Source organism: Sylvia atricapilla, chromosome 2 (assembly GCF_009819655.1).
Source record: "Sylvia atricapilla isolate bSylAtr1 chromosome 2, bSylAtr1.pri, whole genome shotgun sequence".
NCBI classification, from domain to species: domain Eukaryota; kingdom Metazoa; phylum Chordata; class Aves; order Passeriformes; family Sylviidae; genus Sylvia; species Sylvia atricapilla.
The window spans coordinates 81,057,242-81,075,349 of NC_089141.1; the positions used below are offsets into that span (position 1 = coordinate 81,057,242).

At 38.4% G+C, this 18,108-nt stretch overlaps 1 protein-coding gene across 3 annotated transcripts; it reads right to left on the bottom strand.

The window, feature by feature from the left end:
• Nucleotides 1-16,606, bottom strand: LOC136357900 (granulocyte-macrophage colony-stimulating factor receptor subunit alpha-like). 3 transcript variants are annotated; one of them, XM_066313540.1, is made up of 12 exons: nucleotides 16,439-16,606; nucleotides 11,840-11,957; nucleotides 11,529-11,668; nucleotides 10,466-10,586; nucleotides 9,032-9,161; nucleotides 8,753-8,928; nucleotides 7,274-7,413; nucleotides 5,529-5,561; nucleotides 4,471-4,600; nucleotides 3,761-3,854; nucleotides 3,073-3,148; nucleotides 1-385 (listed from the first exon to the last, which is right to left on the bottom strand). In XM_066313540.1, exons 2-12 carry the CDS (start codon nucleotides 11,925-11,927, stop codon nucleotides 323-325), a joined length of 1,191 nt encoding a protein of 396 aa, XP_066169637.1. In that variant the 5' UTR covers nucleotides 11,928-11,957; nucleotides 16,439-16,606; the 3' UTR covers nucleotides 1-322. The 3 variants fall into 3 exon arrangements, with proteins under 3 accessions (XP_066169637.1, XP_066169636.1, XP_066169638.1); XM_066313539.1 differs by lacking the exon at nucleotides 16,439-16,606 and having other exon boundaries at nucleotides 11,840-12,378; XM_066313541.1 differs by lacking the exons at nucleotides 3,761-3,854; nucleotides 4,471-4,600; nucleotides 16,439-16,606 and having other exon boundaries at nucleotides 11,840-12,381.
• Nucleotides 16,607-18,108: the final 1,502 nt, after the last annotated feature.

Genomic DNA, 18,108 nt, shown 5'->3' on the forward strand with positions numbered 1-18,108 from the left:
TAACAAGAAGTAACAGCTTTATTCTGGATGAGAGGGCTTGTGTCACATTGTGAAGAACCTCTTAGTGGCATTTAAGCACTTCTTCAAAGTAGGTGCTTGCGGAAAAGCTTAGCTGCCAGGCGTTGCAGGGGTGAACAAGGAGAAAAGAACAAATTTCACTCATTTTTCTTCCGATTTTAATCTCCATTTTAAGTGGATTTTAAGGGGGCAAACAGTTTTATAGGTGATTATATTCTTTTATAGGCTGGTTTGAAGTACTTGTCAGCAGGATCCATAATTTTCTTTCATGTTGGGGAATCAGGTGTGGTTTTGGACAGTTGGATCATTCTTCAGTTCTAGTTATTTCCTCAGTATGACTTTTTGTTGGTAGATCTACATATTCTATCTAAAGAGAAAACCGAGTAAGCTACAAGTTGCTGTTGGTGTCATTCTGAACATTAGTTTCAGCAGTACTAAAGGTATCTCATCTTCGTCCTTTAATACTTAACAAATGATTGCAAAACAAGAGAAGGCAGTTTTAAGGACAGTTAAGGAATGTTTCGATATGTCTGATCAGTACTAGCTGTCAGCAGGAGGAAGAACAGAAGCTGATTTAGACACTGGACAACCTTAGCTGAGACAACAGAAGGAATTTATTCAGTCAGTATTGCCTGAATTTTCCATATGTAGGCATTGGCTAGGTGTGTATGCAGATAAAATATTTTGGTTGCTATCACAGATATTTACATTGGCTGACCTGGAGTTCTGGGAGAGTAGATGCTGCCAGGTAAGATTATAGTACTCAAAGAGTGCTTGGAGTTTAAAGTTTTGAGGGAAAATAAAAAAAAAAAACGAGGGATAGTACTGGTGGGGGCAAAAGACGAAAAAGCAAGCTTGCTGTCAAACTGAGGGTATGTTGCGAGCATCAAACCAGGGTATCCTGGGGACTTGTTTTCTAGGAGAGCTGAAGAATGAGTAAAGCACTGCAGGCCTTTGTGGTCACGGTGTTTTGGGCTACTTTACTGTTCTCCAAGGAAAAAGCACCAAAAGTGTGTCTTGCAAGTTCCTGGAATATATTTAACTCTGGGCAAGAGGCAATAAAACTCAGTAATGGTGAGGAAAGCATATAAGGAGATAATGACTAGAAAACCAATGGTCTGTAGTAAGAGGAGTAAAATAAAATGGATTAGAGGAGTGCAAACTGATGCACTGAATTATTTGGTAGGATCTTAAAGCAAATAAAATTGGCAATTCTTTAACAGGAGTGTTTTAAAGGTTGCAGTGCAGAAAATTAGGTTTTTTAAAATACTTTCCTGTGATTTGGGAAAAGTATTGTGTAGGCGAAAAGAATGAGAAAATATGAAAGGTCATTAAGTTAATACAGGAAAAACGAGGAAATGCAAGCTTGGAAAAGGGGTGATTAGCAAAGAATATTGCAGGTTTCAAAACAGTTCAAAAATCCATTAGCACTAAATGTCAGGGAGAGTGTTTGGTATTGAGTGGAGGAGAGCTTTCGAAAATGTACTTTTTGTACTTTGTTATTATTTGAATTTTGAAGAATTGCAACATTCAATCAGTGCTAAAGGTACTGAGTTTGGAGAGAAGAGTAAAGTAAAATTAGGTTTTAAGAGTAGTTGAAACTGTTTAAACGTGTCAGAATGGTATGAATTATTTTCACAGCACCAGTTGGCAAGTGTGAGGTAACATGAGGACTACACTTAACTCTGGCAACTGTTGCTGTTATCTTGCTCCCTGCATGGAAGTGCCTGTGCCGCAGTATACAGACCTCATCCACAGTTGCCTCTGGATTGTAGTGGAGTGTTTTGAGTGTGTTTGGTACAGGAATTTGGAAGACACTCAAGTTTGGGAAAAGCAGGCAATCGGTATGCAATTTTCCAAAAACTGCTTGTTATTTTCCTAGCTATTCTTATTTAATGGGATGGACTGTGGATTGCTGCTGCTCTGTAGCCTTAGCTGTGGCAGCCTGGTAGGAAGTGAGATACCATGACTTGAGGTGAATGAGGAAACCTGTCTAAGCCACATTCCTACCTACTTTCTATGAAAGCCAAAGGTGGTAGGACCAAAGACCAATTATTCAGAACAAGCTGGTATATAGATACCAAAACTAGAGAGTTTTAGTAGTCAGAGATTTGGGGATTCTTTGTAAACGATTGAAGGAAAATTTATGTGTCACTTTTGGAATCCTCATTGGAATGCATGGTGTTGCCCACTGAATTTTAGGCAATTAGTGATTAACCTGATTTACTGACTTCAAGTATGTCTTTGCTTTAGCCAGCTGAGAGAAAGCACCCCCTCACTATGCAATCACCATACAAATCACTGCTGAAATGGATGGATTTGAGAAGTGTGAATGGTTTGAAGCCTGGTTGTCATGATGTGTGCAGAAAGACAGAGGAGTTACTTGCTGTTGACAGTGTGCATGTGTGTAAGATACTGTAAACAGGAAAGCAATAAGAGTAAAAGGTAATAATTTTTAAAAGCATAAAACCAAGTTATTAAAAAGGCTTTTTAAAAGTAAGACTAAATAAACATGCAGAATAGGCTGCACAGGGATGCTGCAGTGTATTGGTCAAATACAATTTGCACAAAGCGCTGAAATTGTAAATCCTGTGCTGAAGCAAGAGGAAGGGTATTTTAACTGTTAAGTCTTTCCAGCCCTCTTGATTTGCACTAAGTGTGACAGGATTTTTACATGGGTACAGGTCAGGGTTATGGAATATATATTCACAATATATTATGACCACTGATGTTTGAAAATGCTAATGGAAAATTAATCTTCACTTAGGTTATTTTTAAAGTATGGACAGCAACCTTGCAAAGCTGGTACACACAGAAATTACGGGTCTCAGTAAAACTGAAAGCTGGTCTTAAAATACATCTGCATATACCTCAAGGACAATGTTTTGTTTTAGTGTTGGCATAGACCATTTCAGGTTTTAAAGCAGCATAGCTGGCATGACAGAAATTAGTTTTGGACCAAATGTTAACGCTTATTTTTAAAAGTCAGTTGAAGTCTTTGGCCTGTTGGGGTTTAAAGTTAACAAATTTGACTGAATTGAGAAGAAATCATACCTGGATATCTTCTTCAGACTTGAATTTGTCTCTTGGTTGTGGTATGGGAGGAAATATTTTCTCCAAACTGCAGTACCTTTGGGTAGAAAATAGGATGGTGGAGAAACTGAAAATACTGATAATATTACTTTCACGAACATTTTGTGTTGTAACTTAAGGATATTTTTTACTTTCAAGATTGAATATCTATTGCCCTGCAAATAAAATATTTTCAGTGAGGTAACTGGTGGGTAACTACTATTACATTTAGTATTTGGGTTATTAAGATTTATTTTGTAATTAGAATCACAGTAAAAATGCTAACAATAAATTTGAATAAATCACGTAACATAACTTTCACCACTGAATGTGAAGTTTTATCAAAATAACAATATGTTAATTTGGATTCCTTTTTGTGTGGTACTCTATATGGCCAGTGGCTTCAAAGCAACCTGGGTGTTTTAAAAGTAAGAACAAAAAGGCTTTTGTAGGATCTGGTAGAATCAATAACTTTAACATCCTTTCCGCCTTTTCCACTTAGTGATTTTCCATGCCAAAGGGCCATCCACAGCAATCCTGGTGGTAATAGTTCATGACAGTGATAATCAGATTATTTAAATTTGCAAGTAGGAAAGTGGGAGGTTGGAGGAATGTGCTTCATGTAGATAATGCTCTGCCAGTAGTGTCTACAGAAAAAAGGTTGATTTACCTTTTGAAAAGACAATACAGGAGAAGTGTAATTAAGGTTGTTCCAAGTGCAATCAGAAATAAAATCACGAAAATAAAGTAATCTTCTCCTTGACCTGTAACAGCCATGAGAGACAAATATTTTAGCATGGCAAAAGACTACCTTTGTGACTGTATGATGTAATGAATGTGAATTTCACTACATTTTTTTGAATGTCCTGAAGGACTTCAACCTGACTTCATCATAGAATTTTGTCCAAAAAATGCAGATAGATTTGATACATCTTAAACCTTTTCAAATATTTAAGATTTAGAAAATTAAAATTTTGATTTTTAATTCTGGAAAAAGAGAAGAATAAACAGTTACAGAACAACTAATAGAGCAAACTCAGTGGAAAGGGTGAGAAGAAAGATGCAGAAGGGAGGGGATGATATTCATGGTAAAAGCTTGACGAGAATTGAGAGGCAGCCTCATCACAGCAGACTGAAGAGTGGATCTGTCTCAGTCTGTTTCTATAGCCCTGGTACCTGAGTAACTGCTGCCTGCACAATGCCAGCTAATCAAGGGCTCTGCTGCCAGAGTATTGGAGCTACTCCTTCACCTTAATAAAATCCACCCAGTTCCTTCCATATAACTGGATAAAAATTGAGACTTTATTCATTTCTGTGACTGTGAGGAACAAAGGGAAGCAAACAAAGTAATATTGCAAGAAAAAAAAATCATAGTCTTACCAAACTCAATGGGTTTACTCCATTCCCCCCAGTTTGAGCTAACAAGACAGTTTTCTCCACGTGCTCTGATTTTCACAGTGTATCTTTTTTTCTCATTGTAATTTTGGAATTCATATCTGTCATTCCGTACCTAAAAGGAGAGTGATCTGCATTTCCCCTCATAGCTAAATACTAACAACATTTGTGGGTAAATTTCATGATACAGTTTCTATAAAAAAATAATATATATGATTTTTTTTTAGGTATGTACTGTCTTGCCAGCAAAACTCTCTGATTTTTGGAGGTTAAAATTCCTTGGAAGTTTCTTTTGTCTTTGATTTCTTTTATTGTGCTTTATGGACAATTTTTTTTTTTCTTTTTTCTTTTTCTTTTTTTCTTTTTTTTTTTTTTTTTGTGTGTGTGTGTGTGTGTATCCATGTTTGTGGACCCTAAAGAAATATGAAAGAAACAAAGCAGAATTTTGAGAAGTACTGTGTAAACTCCCCTTGTAACCTTCATGGGGATTAAACAGGCTTGGATAGTGCCTATCATTGCTAAAAAAGATTTAATATTCTGGAGACAATACAATAACAGATAGGTAACATTTGGCCTCATGATACTTTGTACAAAGTCTGGAATCTGTCAAGCACTTCCAAGGCTTAGAAAACCACTAATTTGGTCGAGAGAAGACTGACAATATTTATTAAATTCCCCAGGTTTTGAAGATTGTTGTACTCCCTTTGCCTAGTTGTCCTGAGCTATCAGTGGTATTATTCCAATGAGAAAGAGTGTTTCAGATTTTTAGTAAGCAAAATGTCACATCCATCAGGAATAAAATCATTTTGTGCAATAGATGCAATGTATGAAGTTTTGTGAAATGCATGGAAAATTTTGCCTACTCCATCCAAAAGGATGTATTATGTTTACACTTAAAGATCTCACAGGAACATATTTTTCTGAATTCTCATAGCTACATTGATACAAGAGCTGTTGTTCTACAAGTAAGTGTATTTTCTGTAATGGTATTTATGGGCTTAAGCAGGTAAAAGTGCAAATTTGTATGTGACAAGAGTACTTACCTTAGGAAGCTTTTTCTCTTCTTTGGGCTCATCCTGCAAAACAAAGAGAAATCTTCATTTTTATTGTTTTCTTTTCAATCAAATATTTCTCTATTTTGTTCTCATTTTCTTGCTTTTGAATATCATAAGTTATTTTAAACTGAAAAATCAATAGGATATTATTCTCCAGTAATGTCCCAGAATAACAGCATTTTATTCAAAGTTCTGTCTTCCTACATTTCCTTTTAGAAAAGGAAGGAAACATTAATTATTTATCAGTAGATGTGAGAAGCTGTATTTCCACTAAGGGTATTTTTATATACACTATGCATTCTCATCCATGTTCAAATCACACAAGCAATCCCATCATCCTACAAACATGGCAGATCTGGAAGCTGTGATTTCACAACAGATTTATAACTTGTGCATAAAATTGATGTGAATAGCAAATTTACCCTCCTTCCAATCAAAATCTCTGTTAGACTTATCTATGTTCAGGGGCTTTCTGTGAAGAGCTACTTACACGTCCTATGCAATCAATATTTAATTATCTGGAATCAAATATTGACCTGGATCATAGAACATAAAAAATTTGAAGAGAAGGATAGGTTCCAAAATGAGTGAACAAATCCATCAGCAGTCACTTTTAGCAATGATCTCTAAAATCATTGAAAAGCTGAGTTCCTGGAAACAACTGTCACATGTAATATCAGGATAGCCAGCATTATGGAAAAGTTAGAAAGGTATAACTGGAAGGAATGTCTCATTATAGAAAACACACCCAGAGTGTGTCTTGCACTATAAAGCAGACTAGGATTTTCCCATCACTCACTGTCAGCTGAGTGCTTTCAGTTTAGGGCATGATGGAAGTCATCAGCCTGTGCTGGGAATGAGCAGGGCGTAAATGAATTGCTTAAACTTTAGATGTGTAGTGCTGCTTTAGCTATCTTACCTCTGCTGGCCCCTCCTGAAAGGTGTGAGTTCTGTCTGACCTCTCTGAAGGTACTTCTGGTGCTTTCAGCACCTCAAGGGCTGTGAGGCACCTACTGCTCCACAGCAGGGAGCCCTGATGTGCACTGACCCCCAGGAGATATTCGTGCTCCTGTGCAAACACCTATATTATGGTGTCTCAGTCTAGGAGATGAATTTCCTACCCAAATGTAGAAATCTACACTGAACTTCACCCATTGTGACTGTGGCACAGGAAACAAGAGTTAAGATGTATTTCTTTCAAATAAACATTTTGACAATACTGCTATGTTGTGATCTGTATTGTTATGTAAAACTTTGTAAGTATTTCACACAAGATCTTACTGTCAAATTACACCAACCAGCTGGAAAGCTACATGTAACTGTAATCACTCCTTGTACCAACAGGTACCAAGGTAGATACTATTACTGCATGAAACATGAAAAAAATCCAGATAATCCAAACAGCCTGCAAGCCATTGTTCCTCTTTTTAATAAACAAATGAGATTTAATGATTTGTTGCTTTGTTGCAGCTGTATATGTTGAATCCTTAGCTGCCCTTTCCTGTAATGGTCTTGTGGCTGAGCAATTGCTGCCATGGTAAGCTTCTGAGCTGCAGAATTTCATGAGAGGTGAGATGTGAGACCAGCAAAACTGTAGCAGGAGGACGCCACAGCTTATGTGAGAAAAATTAGCAAATAAAGAAGTCAGAAATGTGTCAGAAATCTATAATGTGTATTATAGATATGCATGAGCATAGGTACAATACCAGAGGCAAGCCAAGAAATTTTTATACCTTATTTTGTATGTTAATTTCATACTGAAAACACTTTGCTTTTTTTTCTTGACTTCTAAGGGGTGGATGCCATGTAATAATGCAACTTGCTGAATCTCTGGTACAATTGGCAGTGACATTTAATGGAGCAGTGAGTATTTCTGGGGAAAAAAAATGGAATAATTAATATAGGCATGGTCAGTAAACAGATACAACTCAAGCGAAATGCATGTGAAGGTGAGGCAGCTGATGCACAGCTGTGTGCTGCTGGTGCTAACTAAAGTTATCTGGTAAACAGCAAGTAAAATACCTTAACAAAACCTGAGAATATATCACTGCAGTTTTTGGACATCTGAAGTAAATTAAGTTTGTGTAAAGAAAAGGTACGAAGGGTTTTATGTAATTCAGTAGTGCAATCAGCAGTGCTATTTTCTTCTACATCTGTTTTCCAGCCGCACATTGGCAATACAGGTTCAGTAGGGAAAACGAAGAAAATTTTTGTATGTGTGATATTATTCAGCATTCAAGGCATCTGAATTGGAGTGCCTATAATATAATTGACTCAGTGTGACCTGATTTTTCTTGGAGCTTAAACACCTAACTCACAGAGTTACATATTTAACTAACACAGTCCTAATTTGGAAGCTGAACCCTCACTCTGGCTTTAGGATGTGTAGCTCTTGTGGCTCTCAGAGAGGTGTGAGATTAAGGGATGGTAAAATAAGCCCTTAAGAAAGGTGGCCTTGAAAATCTAACCATTGTTTTTTATTTCTTGGAATCCATAACTATGCCTGATGCCTTGGGAAGGCTGACCTGGAACAGAGACTAGACAAAGCTAGAGATATTAGATAGAGATAGAGATATAAAGTAGATATTTATTAAAAGGCCTTTAAGGACACACCTTGGGCAATACAAGAGTCTGGCCAGGGCTACACCCAAGATGGACCCAAAATGGTCACAAACTGGACCACTGGTCACGAAGTCTCACACTTTTATAAGTTTTGGTCCACTTGCATATTGAGGTTTAATTGTCCAGTTACAGCTTCAGATCATGAAGTCCCATCCTTCTTGTTTTCTCTCTTCAGTCCACCGTTGTTTATGCTTTTGAGTCTGAAAACTTGTAGCAGTTGTCTTTGGTCTCCAGCAGGAAAAGGATTTGTTTTTTCTGCCTACTCTGAGAAGAGAGCTTACTAACGCTTAATATGAGTCTCAGGACTACACCCCTAGACATCACAGAATCTGAAAAACATGAAAGCTAAAACTTAAGGCATCATGTCCACACCTCTTCTCTCAACAGGTTTTTTAGTTTGCCTCTGCCTTTGCTTGTTTTAGTCAAGTTTTGGTCAAGCTATATTCTATCCTCTGTTGGAAACAAAGTTTGCCCTGCAGTGCAGGATTCTGCAACAGCTACAGACTTTGTTTTAATCTGTTTTTCAGAGAAAATTTCCCCCTTTCCTTATTTTATAAAACAGTAATGAAATAAAATATTCAATTACTTACCAATTTCATACAGGTCAATGTACTCATCATAGAACTGGATCAGGGAGTCTTTGCTAGACCCATTCACCAGGAAGTAAGCTTTTTCATGTCCTACGCTCACATTTTGGAAGATACATCCCATATTTCTGCCATTTTCAGCTTTAATGTAAAGCTCACATTCCATCTGATTGTCCTCTCTGCATACAGCAAAGTATTTTAGTTAAACGTGGACACTGTGATGTGTTGAATCAGAATTCAAACTTCAGAATCAGACTTCCCTGTCTCAAGCAGATTACTTACATTGACTTCTGCCAGTAGAGAAAATACTGTGTGTCTGCTGGAGCATCCCTCCCTGCCTGCCAAGTGCAGTTCATGAGGAAGATGTTATAAATCACACAGGAGAAGTTTTCAATGGCTGACCCATTCATGCCTGCAAGTACAGGAATATCCATGATGAGGAAAAATCCTGTGAACTCCTCCAAGCTGGAGGATCATGGCACACACGTAGATATGTTAGATACCTGCAAGCCCAGCTAGTTCTTGCTTGGGTTAGGAATGACAACTGAGAGAAAACTCTACTCTCACTCCACTTTAACTGTCTCTGAACTGTGAAATCTGTCAACAAGTGAAGCATTCCACATGTACATTGCCTTTTGACACCATCCATGCTGCTACAAGGAAATGTATTTATCCTTTTGCAATTAATGCCCAGGAATCTACTCCTGATGTGTTTACATGGAGGATTAAAAAAGCTAAGACTTTTAAAAGTAAGGTTGGACTTCTTCCTGCTCTCCAATCAAGCAGGCTCTTCCCTAGATCTTTCCACCTTCATGTGGGTGGCAGTGACTTTGTCTTCTGCTTTTCTGAAGCACATTGAAATGGAAACCTCATTTCTTTCGAAGGTCCCTCATGGCTGGGCTGCACAGGCATGCTCAGCCTCTTCCTCTCTTCTCCTTCAGCCAGTTTTCTGCTTCCTTTTGTTGTATGTCCTAAATTCAGTGAAAGTGTGGAGGCTTCCTCTGCTACAGACTCCAGCCCTCTCCAGTGCCCAGTAAAGAGGGCAACCTTACGGAAGAACATGGGAATCCTCTAGGGAAGCTGCACACTTGGAAGGTAGGGCCAGCTGGGGAGGAACATCAAAGTTTTCTGTGTCCTAGCTTGTATTTTGAGGGTCACCATGAGTGTTTCTTCTGTCAAATCTACAGGACCAGAAAAGCAGCAAGCATTTTCTCTGCTCAGGCATGAGAAAGGTGCCAAGGCATCACCTCTGTCATGTCTGTAAGTACCCCAGTTAGACACAGCTGCTGCAGCACTGGTGGCTGGGCAGTTTTAATGGAGAACTCTGACCTGAGAAGCAAGGGAAAAAATGGGTCACAACAAACTCACCAACAGCCCAGCAGAAAGGCATTCAATAAATAAGTACTAACATCCTATTTTGTAACAGCCAGAAGAGTTATTTGAATCCATCTTTAAACCACTTTAATTTATTGGCATTTTGGACCCTTAGTATAAAAGAGAACAGTGCAATCATGGTTATATTTGTAGTAATACATCTCTTGCAGAGTGATGGAGACATTTATTACAGAGCAAATAATTTTAACAGATCTGAAAAAAAAAGGGTTTTTAATAGAAAAGACAGCAGTTCCCTACTGTGTAAGTAATGGTTTTCTAAGGCAACGTTTACCTTTAAAAGACTGCAAATGTATAAAACTTTAGCCAGACCATATACATTACCTCCAGGGAGATAGGTGCATTGTTTTGAGATGTTTGTGTTTGGCACTTCAATGACAAAGGACACCCCTTTGTGCAGAGGTATGTATATTTCCACTGGAAAGCTGCATAGTGGACTATACGCCTGAAAAGAGAACACGTTGATATTTTATTTCTCTGCTTTTCCTCTTCTGATGTTAGGTGTGGCTGGCTATGGAAGTACAACCCGGGAATGTAGTTCCATGTATATATATGGTTTTGGCTCTCCTTTAGCACTCAAGGGTGATATAGAATGGAACTAGGAGATAGAAAACATGAGTACACAAAAAGCTTTGCAGCTCAGGAGCTAGATACTACACTAGTGTGCAACTATTTTAGGAGACTAATAGTAGGCCAGTGGCATAACAGAAGATGGCTAATACATAGCAAAGTTACCACAAAGGAATTTAATCAAAGGATTAAGCAAAATAAAAGTTTTCATCTGACCTGGCCTGGTCTATGGTGTTATACATATAATGTTCAATAAAGATGTGATGTATTTTGTACCATGTTTCTAAGGCACTTGCTTTGCTAGGCTAAATAAGCCATCTCTATCTCTGTTGAGCTTCCTATTTTCCTCTTTGGATAATGTGGGTTTATAACATTATCTGTGCTACAGGCATGATCTAGTTTTCTGGGAAACAAGTGAAGAACTTAAGATAACCATAATCCATGGCAGTGTTTCTGGGATTTTTTTGGGTGGTGTCTCTTTCTCTGTCTCCTTAAAGTCTCTAGAAATCTCACTTAATCTCATAGCCCCTGTTTTTCAGCAGCTACATCCTTACTCATGATTCAATATAGCTGCAGTTCAGGCTTATTATTTTCTTTCTACTTTGGTGTCAGAATTTCAACTCTTAGTATGAATTGGGTGCTCATCTCACAGCAAATGCACCCTGGCATTGCTGATGTCTTTCCACAGCCCCTAAGAGATCAAGCTGTGGACTGCAAACTGTTACATGTCAGATGTTATCTGTGACATTAATTTTTTTCAAAGTAAGTGAAATTGATAAAAGGTACCATTATTTATCCCAATGAATAGCAAGTTTACCTCTATTTCTGCATATTCCCCGTCCCCATCCATGATGATGCATGTGTACTCAGAGAAATTCCTGCTGCTCTCCCAGGATAGTTCTATTTTTCTTCTCCAGTCCACATTCACATTTGTAATAGGTGATTCCTGTGCATCTGCTGAAAGTGTTGCAGTGTAAGTTCAGTAAGGATATGCTATAGCTTTTGTTGAATGCAGGGGATAGTATCTGTCAGGCTTAAGATAGCAATTGCCAGTTTCATTGCAAGTATCTCTAACAAATGAAGAGTTAAACCTTGTTTCTCAGATTATATCTGCACAAACATACTTACACTCCTTACACTGGATGCCAGCATTCAAGGGATGAAATAGCATCATATACCACCAAATCATATAAGTGAGTCCAAGAGCATCAAACATATTTCCTTCTCTGGAAAGAGATAATGAAACCTTCAGAAAGAAAAAGGAAAAGAAAGGAAAATAAAATTTAAAAAAAAAAAAAAAAAAAAAGAAAGTAATGTTGAAATGCATTTTGGTTTTGCAAAACTTAATTTTTTTTTACCATATTCTTTCAAAAAGCTGGGCAGAGGGTGTGGTTCAGGATGTCTGGCAGGCACCTCTTCTTTAAAAGAACTGAATAGCCATGATACTGCCTTATAACAACATAGTTTGAGATAAAGAGGCCACAGACTCTCACGATGATAAATACACTCACTGTATTCAGTGCAGAGACCATGACTTAGAATTACTTTTCCCACGTATCTATCTTAACTATACCATCAGAAAGTCAGGTTTTCTTGCTTTCTGATCCTGTGAACATCACAATGCTGTGCTTTGTTTTAGTAGCTAGAGTGATGTTGGTAACACACCAGTGTTTTGGCTGTTGCTGAGCAGTGCTGGCACAGCACCAGGGTTGTTTCTCCAACCCCATCCCACCAAGTTGCAGAGGCCAGTGGGATGGGGATGAGCCAGAGGCTGGGAGGGAACATGGCCAGGACAGGTGATCCCAGTTGATAGGGATATCCCATATCATATGGCATCATGATCAGCAATAAAACCTGGGAGAAAGAAGGATTGGGGTGGGATGAGGCATTTCTTGCCCAGACATTTGACTTCCAAAGCAACTGCTATGTGTATGGCAGCCCCCTGTCCTATGGAGTGGCTGGATATTGTTTGCTGAGGGGAAGCAGAGAATAAGGAAGAGGGGGAGTGAGAGACCAGCTTGGTTACAGCTGGTGGCCAGCCAAGGTCAGGGCACCACAGTATTTTTTCCTGTTCCCTATCTCCACTTTTCAAACTTCATAACTCCTACTGTTCTTAGAGGTTTGCATCCATACAGAACAGTCTGCTTCAAATTTTTGCTTGCTCCAATGTCAGAAACCAAGGAGTCAGATGCTCCAGATCACTGTAGGCAGTTTAAATTACTTAGGAAGTGTGAGTACTTGCAAAGGGCGACTCCACATTCATTCATGTGGTATGGAGGAGTGAACAAAGCTAGTCAAACACTGGCATCAGCTCTTGTCAAACATTTCTCATCTTATGTACAATTCTTCTTTTTTTCCAGGAAGGTTAAAACTATTTAGAAAATATTTCTCTATTCCCAACCTTTTTTTTTTTTTTTTTTTTTTTTTCTACATGAAGAAGCAATTCTGGTTAAATATTTGTTTACTTTAGCATTGTCTAGCAGTGCAACTTTGTAGTAGCAATTTTCTTGATTACAGATAGTACTAAGGACAATTCTAAAACTGAATTAAATTCTTACAAACTCAGGAAAAAGAGAAAGGTAGGAATATTTTGTTAGTAGTCAGCCCTTCTATATTAATTTTTATAGTCATTTCAGAATGCTGATTTCAAACTGACTCCATTTGTGGTGAAAGCAAAAACCCACCCTGATGTTCCAAGCAAGTCATTCTGTAGTCTTGAACATTTTCAGAAGGCACGTTACATTTCCTGGAAATTGGCTTGATGTGACGTATCATGGTCCCCAGGATTCAAGCCAGGCCAGGTCACAGTGCTGGGGTTGCAACAGACTCTTCACTGTAACCTGCTTATCTCTTGCAGCATCCATATTTGTAAATTATCATACTACAGTAAGGATGTGGCCAAAGCTGCTAGGAAGTGATATAGAAGAATCTCAAGTACAAACAGTCTGGAGGACTGACCATGAAAGGCTCTGTGAGATTTTGGTCTCAATAGTTATTTCTGCTTTCCCATGCTCTCAGGGACCTCCCCCATGATGCAAATAAAAACCTCGAGACCTGTTGTCCTTCTAGTGATCCTCTTAGTAGTATTTTGTTCCATTTTGTTCACTCAATATTTTCCCCTTCCTTTCTTCATCTTCTGTTCCTTTCCTAGGTATAAGTTTTTCTATTCTTTGGCAACTGTCTGCTCACCTTTCCTTTATTTTCTTTGTTTCATTTTTCTTGAGATCTCCCTCTCTCTGTTCTGATTACTTCTGTGCTTTCAAAATCTCCCTCAACTTCCCTGCACACAACTGCAGCCCCATATTGCAAGTACCCTTCATGCGTTCTCCTGGAAATGCTCATCTGGGACACTGCCACAGGAATCATCCACAGCCCTGTCTGCTTGGAAAAAATATTTCCTGGAATCATTGTCTCCACACTCTACACATTACATTGAACATGCAGTGGGAATAGCAGGGCCTGTAAGCATTCACTTTCCTCATAAGAAATTATCATTCCAGCTGAACGCACCAACACATAGCCAGGTCCTCTGCTTTTTCTCTGCCTGCAGGCAGGATGAGCCATATGGGAGCTGTGATGAGCCCTAAACCATTTAACTGAGTAGTCCAGACCTTCTGAACAGTGGCCAAATAAGTGGCTCCAGCATTGTATTTTTAGGAATTTTCTGCCTCCAGGACCTCCACCCGCTCCCAGACCAGTCATCTTCAGACTGGTGTGCTAAAGCTCTTTCTGGTCTGAAGTCACCTCAGTATTGAAGGTGCCAGAAAGAACACTCATGTCAAAATGACTGTGAGTGTTATTTGGAAGATCAGACCAGAAAAACCGTACACAGTCTGTTGTAAGCAGTATTTCCTCATATTTCATCAAAATATAATTTATTAAGATGACAGTGCCCAAACTGGATGATATTTTATGCCTTGCTCATTTCCTCTTTCTCCCCTGGCCATCCTCAGAAGTGTGTGTCTATCCGGCTACATGGGGGAGGACCCTGGGGAGGTACTCAAGCACCTGGTTTCCAAACTCTTAGCTCACTCCCTAGCTCTCTCCAGGACAGTTTGTTATAAACTCGATCTATCCACCTTACCAATGTGTCAGAAGTAAAATACAGTCAAGTAGTCTGTAGTGGTTTCTACAGAAAGCATGCTCTAAATACTGACTTAAGCACTATCAGTTCTTACCCTCTTTGTCTACTGTCTTTGCTCTTAGGCTGTGAGTGCAGAATGCTACCAGAAAATGTCACCTGAGACTAGTGACTTACTTGCTTCAGTGTCTCTGGGAAAATTACTCCTCTCACTATGACACACTTCCAGAATGACACACTTCTAGAAATGTGGTTCCTTTGTATTTTACTCATATGGTAATGTGAGGATAAACTGATACATTGTCAAGACATGGAGAGTATCCTACACTGGCTAAGCCCTCCTCGAAGCATTGAAATAGTTACAGAAACCTTACAACACACACCAAGCAATGAAATATTACTATCAAATTGCTGCCTAAATACAACTATTACAGTTTTTAGATCAGTATTCTGCTTCCTGTAGATGATAAAAAACCAGGAGAAGTGGGTGATATGCAACTATTTCACATCAGAGGGACCTGGAGAACCTAGAGAAATGGAATGAAAGGAATGTTTTGGAATTAAGCAAAGGAAGGTGCTGAGTCCTGTGCTTGGGGAGGAACAACCCCTGGCACCAGCAGAGGCTGAGATCCACCTGGAAAGCAGTTTTGAAGAGACAGCACAGGTTGACCACAGGCCAACAATGTGCTCTTGCAGAAGAGAAGATCAAAGGTATCCTGGGCTGCATGAGGCAGAGTGCTGCCAGCAGGTCAAGGGAGGTATTCCTGGAGCACTGAGTTTTGCTCTGGGATCCCCAGAAAAAGAAAGATATGGAGCTATTGGAGGGGGTCGAGCAAAGATGATTAAGGGGTCTGACATATGAGAAGAGACAGAGGAATCTGGGATTGTTCATCTCAGAGAGATGAAGGCTCAGCAGGATTTTATCCATGTGTACAAATACCCAGCTATGGGGAATGAGAAAGAGCCAAGCTCTGCTTAGTGGTGACAAGAGACTGGACAAGAAGTAATAGACAAAAACTGAAATAATGGAAATTCAATTTGAACACAAGAAAACACCTTTTACTGTGAGGTAGTCAACTACTTGAACAGGTTTTCCAGGAAAGCTTTGAAATCTCCAGTGTTGGAGATACTGACTGGACAAAACCCTGAGCAATCTGCTATAGCTGACCCTGCTCTAAGCAAGACTTGGGATAGGACAATTTCCAGAAGTGCCTTCCAGCCTCAACCATCCCAGGATTTTGTGACTTACTTTTTTCCTCCCCAAGAAATAGAAATCTACATATTTCCACTTCGAGTAATTTATAGAAAGTATACAGAAAACAGCATTTCTTCCAGTTATTGAAAAATAGAGGTCAGATAAAAAATGTCAAATAGTGCAATATATAACACAGATATTTCATAATCTTCCTTGGATCTTGCAGAAATCTTTAGAAATTTTGTATATACACATTTCTACTTTTAATCAAATAGACAAAAGAATCCCCAAAATTTTCTCTAGAATTTCTTAAACTCAAAGAACATTAATCCAGATTTTTTACATGTGCAAGTATGACTGTACGTAACTTAATCCCTGGCAAATATTTTTTTATCTTGCAAAAAATCTTCTGTGGCACAAAAAAATCAACACACAACATTTAGAGACATACCTCCCCTTGAAAAAGCTCTTCTCTTTTATCTTGTTTGATTTTGATTCACAGCAACAAGGGCGCTTTTGGGGTGTAGTTATAGCCACATGCAGAAATCTCTGTGTGTTTTGCTCTCCCAGTTAGCTTTGTATTATTGCATGACAGTATCAAGTAACAAATGCTGCAAGTTAGAAAGCTGCTCACTTTATAATTTCCATTACTGCTTTTGAACTTCCTCAAGTTTTCTGATTGGCTGATATTAACAATTTTGCACGAAGAGATTATGCAACTAACTCTTCCTTCCTGTTATATCAGATGAACTCAGCATGAATAGTCACAATATGCAAACACCCTAGCCAAAAATACATAATTACTCAGCAGCATCACAGTACATCAACATGCTTATAGAAATATCACTTCTACAAATAAACAGATTTGCATAAATAATATGTTCTGGAAATAATAGCAGTGTTGTGTGACTAGTCCATGTTTAAAGTGATTACCTGTATATGTTGGTTATGGCCCCTGCACAATACCAGGTTCTCCTTTGAGGAGAATCAGTTTTTAGCAGGTAAACACAAACAGCCAAGAAAGTTCTATCTTGCATATTTGCTGTCAAAGAAATGCCAAGGAAAATACCAGACCCAAGTTTCTGAACTTTGTCACTGCCCAGCTATGGGTTATTTTTGTTTGCAGCATCTTAGGCTACAGCATCATGTTAAGTGAAAAGAAATTAAAAGAAAATGTGCAAAATGTTTACTGAATAACATAATGTCACCTTTGCAAAACTCTTTGCAACCAGTCATGTAAATAATCCATTTTGATTGCTTTAATTTCAGACTAAAAATCTTCAGCAATTTCAGATGTGACTCTGAGTGTTAGCCACTTCTCCATTTGTTTTACGTGACATCTGACATAGAGTTAGGTAATCTGCATGTGATAGTTTTTTTGGGTTTTATTTCTGTTGGGTGGTGGTTTTTTTTTCTTTTGGGGTGGTTTTTTTGTTTTTGTTTTTGTTTCTGTTTTTGTTTTTTTCTTTTTTGGGAGTTTTTTTGGTTTTTTTTTTTTTTTTTTGTTTTTTTTTTTTTTTTTTTTAATTTCTTGCTGTTCTCAGATGCTTTTAGCAAGCAGGATTTCAGTTAACCCCTAGCTTCCACTCCCAACACAGGCCCAGTAGCAGGAAGGTGAAGAATTCCCTAGGCTTCTAAGAAGTGAGGGAGAATCCTTAGTAGTTAATCTAAAAAACTATTAAAGGAAGTTCTTCATTGAAGGATAATTAATCCTGCTATCATTGAACCAAAATTGCAAGGTAGGGTTTTTGGGGGTTTTGGGTTGTTGTTTGTTTGTTTGTGGGTTTTTTTGGGATTTTGGTGTTGGTTTTTTTGGTTTGTTTTTGTTTGTTTGTTTGTTTGTTTGTTTGTTTGTTTGTTTGTTTGTTGGTTTGGTTTGGTTTGGTTTGGTTTGGTTTGGTTTTTTTGGTAGTGCATGTTCTCAGATCCACCAATAGCAAACTACGTCACAGAGTTCAAATTTTAAACGTGTTTGCTTTTCGGTCCACACTGCTCAGTCTTGCCCACATTTACCCAGTGATTCCCACTAGAAGGACATGTTAATATTATTTTCCTTTTCAAATCCTTGGGTGAAAAAAACTAGGTAAGTGAAATGAGTAACAGTTTAGTAACAGCATGTGT